Below are 12,290 nucleotides of genomic sequence, written 5' to 3'. Positions count from 1 at the left end.
GTGTTGGTGCTGACCTTGAAAGCCCTTGACAGCCTCAGCCCTGTATACCTGAAGGAGTGTCTCCTCCCCCATCGCAACACCTGGACTCTGAGGTCCTCCTCCGAGGAACCTTCTGCTGGGTCCCTCTTTGCAAGAAGCAAAAGTTACAGAGAAGAAGGCAGATGGCCTTCTCGGTTGTAGCACCCTCCCTGTGGAACACCCCCCCCCCCCAGATGTCAAGGAGATAAAGAACTAAATAACTTTTAGAAGACACCAGAAGCAACTCTGTATTGGGATGTTTCATGTTTGATGCTTTATTAAGTCTCAATATGTGCTGTAAGACGCTCAGAGTCGCTGGAGAAATAAATAAAATAGTTGTAGTAGTAGTAGTAGTAGCAGCAGCATCAGATTCCCATAAGACCTTTACCGATATCCCTTATGTAGCCAGTTTAGTATCATTTTTCTTCTAATATAGCTAAGTTCATTTTGCCCTTTAGCAATTCAGTTTGCAACTTATTAAGCATATTTTGAACTCCTGCTAAGGGTAAGGAGTAGTTGAAATCTAGTTGAAATTCTGGCTGGGACCAGCTGTACAATTTTATGCTATACCTAGAGCTAAGGATCAAATGTCATGGTTAGTTTTTTCTTGCCAGGTGCTCCTTTGTATTCAAATCAGGCCTCAATATAATAATGTGGCATTTGGGAATGAAGATGCAGCCCAGGAGCCCAGCACTGGAGGCCAAGATAGAGAAGATCTGAACGGCTACCATGAATTTTCCCTTTGTGCTCAGGTAGGTGGGCACAAAGGACACCCAAACACTGCAGAAGACCAGCATGCTGAAGGTGATCAGCTTGGCTTCATTGAAGGCCCCAGGCAGATTCCTTGCTAAGAAAGCCACTGTGAAGCAGATGGCAGCCAGGAAGCCCATGTAGCCAAGGGAACTGTAAAACATGGCAACAGAGCCTTCGTTGCATTGGACAATGATTACTCCAAGCTGAGAGCTGAGGTCAAAGTCTGGGAATGGAGGAGAGATCCCCAACCAGATGGTGCTGATGATAACTTGGACACTGGAGCAGGAAATGACAATGGAGTGGGCCAAACTCTTCCCCAGCCATCTCCTCACCTTGTTCCCTGGCTTAGTAGCCAGGAAGGCCAGGACTACAGTGATGGTTTTTGCCAAGACAGAAGAGACAGCAACTGAGAAGATGATGCAGAAGGCTGTTTGGCGGAGAAGGCAGGTTACGTTCCTTGGCTTTCCAATGAAGAGGGAGGAGGACAAAAAGGAGAGCAGTAGAGAGATGAGGAGGATGTAGGAGAGGTTCCTGTTGTTGGCTTTGACTATGGGAGTTTCTTTGTATTTAATGAAGATTCCTAACACAAATCCTGTGGTTAAGGATAAGGAGAGAGCAAGGGATGCCAGGAGGCTCCCCAACCATTCTTCATAGGACAGGAAGGTTATTACTTTGGGGATACATTGATCTTGGTCCTCATTTGGATGCTGATCTTCTGGACATTTGGTGCATTCATCAGCATCTGCAGAGAGGAAAACACCCTTCAGTATCCTAAAATCAGTCACACACCTGAAATTTGCTGACATCACTGTTGCAGCACCCACCTGCTTTTTTCACCTGGGAAATTAAGATCTAGTGCAAAGACCAGAAAAAATTCTGGACCCCTGGATTAAACAACTGTGGTTAAATGGATCAATAGTTTGACTCACTATAAAGGCACTTCTTGTAATGTTGAAATATTGAGAAGCAGATGTGTCAAGCTAGAATTATAATTTGTAAAACAACATATTGCATTAGAATTCTATGATTCCTCCAAGGAACCCGGAGGAGTATTATTGTGTGGCACTGCCTCACTGCTGGAGATCTCGCAGAAATAGTTAAGTGTCTAGTCAATAGTCAATAGTCAAATAGTCAATAGTCAAATAGTCTATCCCTAGTGCTGACTGACTCCAGGGCAGGACGACAACCCTCCTGAGGCCACAGCTTTGCTGAATCCAATACACCCTGGTCCTCTTGCCCACTTTTCCCTCACTCATCAAGATAGTTCCCAGGACCAGATTAAATGACCTGTACTCCTCCGCTTTATAGCGGGAAGGTAAACGGCGTTTCCATGTGCTGCGCTGGTGCTGGCTCGCCAGCTGCAGCTTCGTCACGCTGACCACGTGACCTGGAAGTGTCTTCGGACGGCGCCGGCTCACGGCCTCTTGAGCGAGATGAGCACGCAACCCTAGAGTCGAACACGACTGGCCCGTACGGGCAGGGGTACCTTTACCTTTTTTACTCCCTGCAACACTGGAGGTAGCCTTTGAATGCCTTTGAATACTAGTTGCTGGAGACCACATGGGGTGGGTGGGAGGGCTGTTCTTTCTATGCAGCTTCTGGGGTCCCCTGGAGATCCCACTGGCCCCTCTTAGAACAAGTTGCTTTGCTGAACAAGGCTTTTCTTATACCCTTGAGGTTTCTGGCAATATGTGAACCTGTGCTATTTTCTAGAAAAAGATATGCTGGAACTCACCATGAATGGCTTCAGTTTTCTCTTGTGCTACCAAGAATGTTATTTTTGCTTCAATCAATACCCATGATCAGTGGCGCAAGGCACTTTAAAGAATGGCAAGAAGTGATATCTAAATTTATCTGGCAGGGGGGGAAAGCAAGGATAAAATATAAACTGTTGGTAGACTCCAAAGAAAGAGGTGGCTTCTCCCTGCCAGACTCAAAGTTATGTTATGAAGCGTCCTTCCTATGCTGGTTTCAGGAATGGATACTGTTAAAAAATACTGATATATTAGAAGGTCATTATAACAGGTACGGGTGACATGCATATTTAAGGTATGGAAAAACCAAAGTACATAAGGGATTCCTGAACCACTTGATAAGAAAATCAATCTACAAGGTTTGGGAGAGATATAAAAATTTACTAGAGTGGAGGATACCATGGTGGCTCCCCCCGCTAGAAGGAATATTGGTTAAAAAATTAATATGAGAGGTGATTGGGCAATTTATAAAGAATTGCTAAGTAGAAGATCAATTAAAACTGTAAAAGTTTGACGACATTAGAGAGCTATTAACAGATTGGTTCCAGTATCATCAATTAAATGATGTCTTCAAAAAAGGGTTTTGATCCAGAGATGTCAAGGTTTGAAAAAGATCTGTTGGAAAATAATGTGAAATTACTTTCAAAAATGTACAAATTACTCTTAGAATGGTTTACTAAAGATGAAGAAGTTAAACAAGTAATGATTCACTGGGCAAGGGATTCTGGTTATAACATACAGTTTTCATCTTAAGAAAAGCTCTGGAAAGATTATTCAAAGTTTTCAGCTTGCTGTTTGTTGAAAGAAAATTACATGAAAATGATGTACCGTTGGTATTTGACACCCATTAAACCTGAAAAAATGTATAGAATCAGCTCAAATCTGTGCTAGAAATGTAAAAGGAAAGAGGGTACTTTTTATCATATGTGGTGGTCCTGTGGGGTGGTAAAAGCTTTATGGGAAATGATATGCAATGAGTTAAAGAAAATGTTTAAGAAAACTTTTGTTAAAAACCAGAGGCTTTTTTGGTAGCTATAAAAGGTTAAAGGTAAAGGTAAAGGGTCCCCTGACTGTTAGGTCCAGTCGTGGCCGACTCTGGGGTTGCGGCGCTCATCTCCCTTTATTGGCCGAGGGAGCTGGCGTACAGCTTCCAGGTCATGTGGCCAGCATGACTAAGCCACTTCTGGCAAACCAGAGCAGCGCACGGAAACGCCATTTACCTTCACACCGGAGCGGTACCTATTTATCTACTTGCAGTTTCACGTGCTTTCGAACTGCTAGGTTGGCAGGAGCAGGGACTGAGCAACGGGAGCTCACCCCGTCGCGGGGATTCGAACCTCCGACTTTCTGATTGGCAAGTGCCAGGCTTTGTGGTTTAACCCACAGGGTCACCCGCATCCCCAATAACAGGTTAGGAACTACCAAAAGAAAATAAAAGATTGTATGCAACGGTGGCAGCAAGAATGCTTCTGGCCCAGATATGGAAAGAAGGAGAAGGAGAAGGACCGACCAGAGAAGAGTGGCAGACCAAGCTGATGGAATTTGCAGAAATGGCAAGGCTGACGGGAAAGATCAGAAACCAGGAAGACCAAGTATTTTTAAAAGACTGGAATAACTTTTTAATATAGCTGAAAGACCACTGCAGACAGTTGGAATAATTGACAGGGATACAAGGACACTTAAAAGGAAAATGAACTTTAGTTACTGTGATTATATAAAAGGTGGATAATGGTAAAAGATGCAGGAATAAAACCTTTAGAAATGGAGCCCATGGAGGTAGGCAAGCAGGTCTGAAGATTCGAAAGAACCTCTTTTTATTTTTTAAAAGGCTATGTTTATTGTGTACAACTTTATGGAAAATGAATTTTAAAATTTTAAAAACATAAATGAATGCCTCCAGTGTTCTCTTAGAATGGCAATGGAGCCCAACTGACAGATGACGGAACAGATGAGTTCTGAAGAGTTCCGGCTGAAAAAAAGAGCTGGCCATTACTAACGTCTTGGTTGGACCGGCTCAAATATTAGCCCCATCCTCCCATCAAAGGCCATTTTCTCAGAGATCCTCCCCTACCTTCCTGAGTGGAGATGGTCCCTTCTGAGCAGGGAGAACAATCATAGCAGCAGGGTGGCTTCCCTTCCTGAACTTTTCTGGAATATCCAGGGAGACAGCTTTCTGTGCATCTTGACCGAGGGACGGTCTAGGCATGAAGAGAAAATTGAGCACTAAGGAGAAAGTGATAGGTGCATTTATGCCTTTGGACACAGATATTAGAATTTTGGAAGGATCCCCGAGAAGAGATTTTTGCTTCCGATAACCTCAGGTGACCCCAGACCATATTTTGGGGCAGTTACATTTTTGTTTGTTTTTTGCAGAAGTGCGAGGCAGAGAAAATTTTTTGGTGCTTCTTCTTCCCCACCCCCACCGCCTTGACATTAATATCTCACCGTTAACAACAAACATAAACATGGCATAAACCATCATATGAACAGCAATAAAAATCCTCCATCTGTTGCCATCCCATCTGCCAACGGAGACATTGGTGTTGCTTCCAAAGTCTGCACCTAGTGCAGAATTTAGTGCCCAGTTTGCTTGCGTGCCATGTGTCTATGTACATAAGGTATGTGGAATACCTTACTATACTCTAGCCTTACCCAACCTGGTGCACCTCATATATCTTTGCACAATGCTGGCTGGCGTGCATGGGAGTTGTAGTCCACAATATTTAGAGGTCACCAAGTTGGAGAAATGTGTTCTGCTCTAGTTTGGAAATTCTCCTATTTACTTTGAAATTATATACATGTTTACTCAAGAGCAGGTTCCATTAAAAGTGGAACTTAGCTTCAAGAAAGTATCCACAAGATTGCATACAAAGCCTCATATGTACTATTCAAAAATCTTATTAGAGCATAGTTAATAAAATGACAGATCCAATTTTTCCTACATTCTTGAATAACTTGGGCCATACAATTGCTTCTGGGTTAATGGTGAACTTCAGATTTGAGGACTTTAGTCTCTCTATTCTCCCAATTTTCACTCTATCATGAGAGTTATTAGGAAACAGCACCCAATTCTCAATATCGAAGTCAACAGCCAGTGCTCCATTCTCATCCAAGTACTGTCCATCAGCTGAAGTATTAGAGAAGAACTGGACTTCTTTCAAGAAATGATGAAGCTAGAATGACAGAGGAAAATCCAGCAATGAGTTAGCAGGGCTGAATTATGTAACATGGTTTCATGTTCTCTCTACATCCTAATCTTGATGTAATATGCTAAAAAAGTGTTGTCCCAGTATGCAACATGACTGCTGAATTTTGAATCTTCTGAAGTTTCTGAACTGTCTTCAGAGACAGTCCTACGTATAATGCAGATGTGTGGTTTTAATTGGAAGATAAACGCTTGCAAGAGTATTCCTGTCTAATGATAGTCTAATGTGGCAATGTCTAGTCCTAGTGTGTTTATTACATTTTGTAAAAAGTCATCCCCAATATTCATATTAGATTTAGATTCTACATGTTTAGACCTTTTGTGGATTCCCAAACTTTGCAGTGTAGGAGGCTGCTAAGAAGTAGGTAACTGTTGAATCAGAGCATTGGTTCAATGAGCTCCACATCTTTCTCTGTGTTTTGCTGTCTTTGCCTGCAAATTACTGGATGATACTGCTGTCTGCAGAAATATAGCACTGAATCTGTGAGCTTGACCTCCCGTATAGTGATGGGCCAATTCTCTTGTGCTTCATCTGTAACTCATGAAGAATTCCCTTCCCCTGGGAACCTAGATGGGAGAAACTCTGATGGATTTCTACCAGCAGGTGAAAACAATGTCAATGGCCAGTCAGTGGTCTGACTTGGTGCAAGACAATTTCCGATGACCATATCTTGGCGATCCCAGAGGTGTGTTGGGGGGGGGGGGGACACAACAAATTGCAGTTTGCAAAATGAGAACGACATACCTGCCATGGCTGTAACTTTTGAAGATTCAAACTGCCTCCACCCACAATCGACATCCTCTTTGACCTGGATAAATATGCAGAATTTAAAGCTTGAGCCACAGTTTGGATACTCAAGTAGTTCACATAGCTGTCTTGGGACAGGATTCTTTCAATCTCTTCCTGGGGCAGCATCTTCACGTTATCCTTCTCTCTGCATTTGGTCATACCCCTCACAGACAAGGCATGCCTGGAATAAGAACAATCAAATGCTTCTTCTGAATACCGTTGACTAGTCAAAGACATTGGCTCATAGTAGTCCTTTTTCATACTTTTTTTGGTCTTCATTACAAAGGACAAAGAGCCATGGGTATACTTAAGGCAGTCAATATCACGTAACAACATTTTGTTCTGAAGAAGTGTGGTTATCCAGACTTTCCCCCCAGTTTGTATCCTTTCCAGTAAGGACTGTACCTCTATGATTATGTAAAGTCCATTTTGAGAGTCTGCAAAGTAAACAAATACATTGACTTGTCTCCACAGGGCAGGTGCTTCATGGGGTATCCATAGCCAAGTTTCTCGTTGTACTCTTTGTGTGAAGGCAACACAAATTTCCCTTTTTTTCATTAGAGGTGTCAAGGTACTCAGGAAGCTTTCCCCATTGTCATTGTTGGGAGCAAAGAGGCCGACCCATGTCCACCTGAAATGCAGGAGGAGTTGGACCATCCCCTGGTACTGCGTTTCTTGGTTTGGGGCCATTTGGTAGACAAAAGGGGACTGGAATTTATCAGTAAGAACAAAGCCATAACTGAGCTGGTAAAAAAAGAGAAAGAGATTGATGGCTTGTGTTTCAGGATTAGGACTGGATACTTCTATGTGAAATATGATAGATTCAGTGGAAACCTCAATGTTTTCTTGGAAATAAAACAATATTATTTTAAGCGGTAAATTTCCATATCCCCATAATGTAATAGAGCGAAAAAGGGAACCTTACAAAAGAAACTACAACTGAACAAATATATTTGGCATCAAGAAAGGGGGTGAAAAGGAAGCCCTCTATTACTTGGTAAAACGTACTCTGCCTGGACTATAGATACAGGATAAACGAAAGGAAATGAAAGCTGAGGTTAAAGAACATGTCAAAAGTGAAAGACAGAAAAAAACAAACCCTGGAGGAACAGTTAAAGTGAAAGTGTATAAGACAGCGGCCGTACTAGAGACAATACAACAGAATACAACCGAAACAATGTCCACAGGGGGAGGAAAGAAAAGGTGAAGCAAGAAAGTGATTCAACATATCAAAGCAGGCTCAGCTTGACCCACATTAGGGAAAACAGGGAGAGCCAGAAGGGCTGGAAACAATTGGCAAGGAAAAAGCAGACAACAGAAGACAAGATGCCAAAGGGAGGACTGTGAGAGCAAAAGTGTGGGAGAGGAAAACGAAGAGGAAAACAGTTTGGCAAGAAGACAACAAACTGTAAGAAAGGTGTGAAGTGAAGGGCAAAGAACTGAGTGGAAAAGTAGTGACAGAGAGAGGAGTGGCAAAAGGGGGAAAATAAGATGATGGCTATTTGGATTAGACCATCCAAGAGGTTGAAGAGGACTAAAGGTTGACATGAGCAACCTAAGGTGGACTTAAAAGGACACTCTGAGAGTGTATGTTGTACTTTATTCCTGTGGCGGTGATGTGGAGGGGCTTGCATTCCAGTTACTAATTTGGGAGGAAGAAGTTTCAAGATAAATTTAAAGAAGAAAATGGAGAATTGAGAGAGGTTCAGGAAGCAACCCTAGATTCAAAAGCTATTCTGAAACTCCAACAAAGGCAGATGACTCTACATTTTAGAGGGATAGAGGAAGAGCAGAATGAGGACATTACTGAGAGACTGATAAAAGAAATAGCACAGTGGTTGGAGTTTCATAGCATAGTATGATTGATAATGCTTTCAGAGTCACCTCCAACATAGCAAAGGCAAACAAGTGGCCAGATGATTGTTTGGTATGTCTAAACTCTGTAGCTTTAAGAGATTGGAGCCTCGAAACAAACTACAAAAAAGGCTCTGCATAGACAAGAAAAATATAATTATTCTGAGAGAAGTCCCAGAGAGGTTGCTTTAAAAAAGGCAGAATTATAAATTTCTGACCAATCCACTCAAGAAGAAGAGGTGGGAACTACCAGAAGGAATAACCTTCACTTACAAAGGAAAGAGATGAAGGTTTAAGATGGTGGAGGAAGCAGAAAGATTTGCTAGAATAGATTACCTGTGGGATCTTGTAGATGCCCAGCATGCTTGCAATGTGTGTGGAGATGTCAAGTTCACTCTTTTCAAGGACCGCTAGCAGCCTTTTCGGTTTCCCACAGTGGTAGTTTGGAATATTGATCTTCCCACCAGCAAGCAGGTCTGTCATGCACTCAGAAGTCAGTCTTCCCTTAGAATAGGTATCATAGATGCTGTAGCCCAGGGTGATGTTGGGTAAGAGACTAGGATTATGATTAATATCCCGAACAGCAAGGGAGAAGGAAATAATGTGTGAGTTCCTCCTATCCACAAAGCTGTGAAATAAGTGTGTCGCACAGTTATTCAGTGAAATGAAAGTCATATTATTATTATTTTGTATTAATCAAAGCAACTAGGAAAAGAGTCGAGGAAGTAGAGCAAAGTGAGACAGAGGTCTACCTGTACCTGTGTCAGCAGTATTTCTTTTGCAAGGGAGGAGGATGGAGGAAAGACCAGAACACAAATCAGCCTCATGATTTATCAAAAGTTTCTTGAGCCAAATTGACCCACAGGCTACATTGCAAGTGACTAAGCACAGCTGACATTTACAATTTGCAGTAGCATAGAATTTGTTGTGCGTGGGGGAAAGAATTGTGTACCCATTTTATTTACGACAGAAAACCTGAAACTCAAAAACAAACAAGATGAACTTTAACAGGAAGAAATGTAAAGTATTGCACTTGGGCAAAAAAAATGAGAGGCACAAATACAAGATGGGGGACACCTGGCTTGAGAGCAGTACATGTGAAAAGGATCTAGGAGTCTTGGTTGACCACAAACTTGACATGAGCCAACAGTGTGACGCGGCAGCTAAAAAAGCCAATGCAATTCTGGGCTGCATCAATAGGAGTATAGCATCTAGATCAAGGGAAGTAATAGTGCCACTGTATTCTGCTCTGGTCAGACCTCACCTGGAGTACTGTGTCCAGTTCTGGGCACCACAGTTCAAGAAGGACACTGACAAACTGGAACGTGTCCAGAGGAGGGCAACCAAAATGGTCAAAGGCCTGGAAACGATGCCTTATGAGGAACGGCTAAGGGAGCTGGGCATGTTTAGCCTGGAGAAGAGGAGGTTAAGGGGTGATATGATAGCCATGTTCAAATATAGAAAAGGATGTCACATAGAGGAGGGAGAAAGGTTGTTTTCTGCTGCTCCAGAGAAGCGGACACGGAGCAATGGATCCAAACTACAAGAAAGAAGATTCCACCTAAACATTAGGAAGAACTTCCTGACAGTAAGAGCTGTTTGACAGTGGAATTTGCTGCCAAGGAGTGTGGTGGAGTCTCCTTCTTTGGAGGTCTTTAAGCAGAGGCTTGACAACCATATGTCAGGAGTGCTCTGATGGTGTTTCCTGCTTGGCAGGGGGTTGGACTCGATGGCCCTTGTGGTCTCTTCCAACTCTATAATTCTATGATTCTATGATTCTAAAAACAACCCACAACACTTCCAACCCTTTAGAAAACAAGTTATGCTTTGGAGAGCAGTACATGTCAAAACTACTACTACTAATTACATAAAATACATTATAAATTGCTTTGAAACATGGCTTCCTTCCATCTGAACAGACACAAAGAATTCTTTGAAAAAATTAATGAAATGAAATGAAAATGTGAAAGGGTGACAGAAAACAAGTCTATCATGGGAAATGGAGAGTAGGTAGGAAGCAGAAATAAACCAAACTTACGAGTCAAGTCTGCTGACAGGGGTGCTGGAAAAGGTGAAAGGATATTGTATATTAAAGTATCTTGGAGCTGTGACTCCACTAATGAGGTAGTCTGCTAGCTGGTAAAAATTTGAAGCCAATATTTGCTCCTTGATTGGATTCAGTGGGCATTTTTCCCTCAGCTGCACCCCGTTGGTTGCTAGAGGCAGCAACAGAAGAAGTGCTATCATTCTGTGTCTACCTGCTACACTTTCCTTATAGCTGTTCCACCAAACACTAGCTGCTGGTTTTAATAAGCCCCAAATTCTTGCAAATCAGAGATTGCAGTGAATTGACAAATACAGGGAGGTGTCCAGTTCTGGTCTCAGAGCTATAGAGTGATCATTCAGTGGTGGAGCATCTATTTTGCACCAAGGTGGTGAGAGGGTGCAATCTCTGCTCCCTGTTCCAGGCAAGCATGAGGATATACCCTTTATGGAAAGCCAGTCAGTCAAAATTTCTGATCTAGAAGGCAGCATCACACAGATGTACCTTCTCACTTCACCTGCTCTATATCTGGCCCCCATGATTTTGTGGCACAATATATATTTTATACATCCAACCTTTCAGGCATAGTTGAATAAGCAACTTCCTGCTGCTCTTAATTATGATATTTACCTCATTGGTCCCAAAGGCAATATTCAAGCAGAGGGGTGGGGGTTCCTTGGACTCAGGAAAGAATAAAAATAGATCACAGTGATTCTGATTATTGTTAAGGAAAGAAAGTTCTCCCCTGAAACTTGATAGGAGCAGGTGCAGAGCAGGAGAAAACATGTTTACTCAACAGGCTGTCACAAATCTTCAAGGGTAAAGGTGACGGGGGGGGGGCTTTGTGGGGGCTGAGCTCTCTCTGGAGAGCAGTCTGTCTGGGAACATTAACAAGGTCATTTCGGTTTTTGTTAAGAGCTGTTAGACAGTGGAAAGGTCTCCCTCAGGAGGTTGTGGACTCTCCTTCACTGAAGGTTTTTAAGCAGAGGTTGGAGGGCCACATGTTCTGACTGCCTTAGGGGATTTGGACTAGATGACCTTTGGGTCCCTTCCAACTCTTAACATTCTATGATTCTATGAAATAGGCTTACACAATGAATTTCAAAAACCAACAAGAGTATTAAATCTTTCAATAAAAGACGTCACACATCGCCGCCACGGTAGGAGGGTCCAACATTTTCTCTCCCCTTCTCTTATTGCTGTTTGGCTCTGCATTAAACTGCTTCTTCTGCTGCTGACCACTAGGTGCCATTTCTTCATTCTGGGCATTGGGCATCCCTTTTGGACCCCATCCATTAACCCCTGTGCTGCTGGATGTGGCAGGTGGGCCAAGCCAGCAATAATGGGAGCTCTCAGTTAAGATGACATTCTCAACTCTGCCCCTTCTATCACTATTAAACTCTCAGGGCCTACTTTGCTTTACCTAAGCTTCTAGCTCAACCAGAGCCTGGTGCAAATTGACTACTATGGGGAGGGGCATCAAAAGAACATCAGATGAGTCCTGCACCTGTGTTGGGATGAATGAGGCTAATGTAGTCCAGCATCCTGTTTTCACATCAGCCAAACAGATACCCCAAGGAAACCTGTAAGCACACTGGAGCTGACTTCTGCAGCAATCTCCCAATGCGTAATTCAGAACTAAGGCCCAGGATACCTCTGAGCACATGCTCACATCAGGAATTTATTTTTAGCACCGGAATTTGGGTTTATATGGTTGTAACACAATGTTACACCCCTAATCTCCATCAATTTCTCTTTACTGAAGCAGCCTCATTGAGGGGTATGGTGGAGAAGGCCTTTTTGTTGTTTGTTGTGCAGGGTCATCCCTCTGTTGGTGTGAGATTAATCAAACTGAGATGTCTGACTGCAGGC

General features: G+C 42.8%; 1 protein-coding gene across 1 annotated transcript; it reads right to left on the bottom strand.

The window, feature by feature from the left end:
* Window positions 1-614: 614 nt before the first annotated feature.
* LOC308465611 (vomeronasal type-2 receptor 26-like) lies at window positions 615-11,694 on the bottom strand (the record flags this gene model as incomplete). Its single annotated transcript, XM_080985629.1, has 7 exons — window positions 615-1,513; window positions 4,597-4,723; window positions 5,468-5,698; window positions 6,476-7,264; window positions 8,711-9,002; window positions 10,413-10,590; window positions 11,565-11,694. The coding sequence occupies 7 exons, from the start codon at window positions 11,692-11,694 to the stop codon at window positions 615-617; spliced, it is 2,646 nt and encodes an 881-aa protein (XP_080841755.1).
* Between the last annotated feature and the right edge of the window lie 596 nt (window positions 11,695-12,290).

The sequence above is a fragment of the Podarcis pityusensis genome (assembly GCF_964106645.2).
Source record: "Podarcis pityusensis genome assembly, chromosome: 2".
NCBI classification, from domain to species: domain Eukaryota; kingdom Metazoa; phylum Chordata; class Lepidosauria; order Squamata; family Lacertidae; genus Podarcis; species Podarcis pityusensis.
This window is presented reverse-complemented; position numbering and strand designations above follow the sequence as displayed.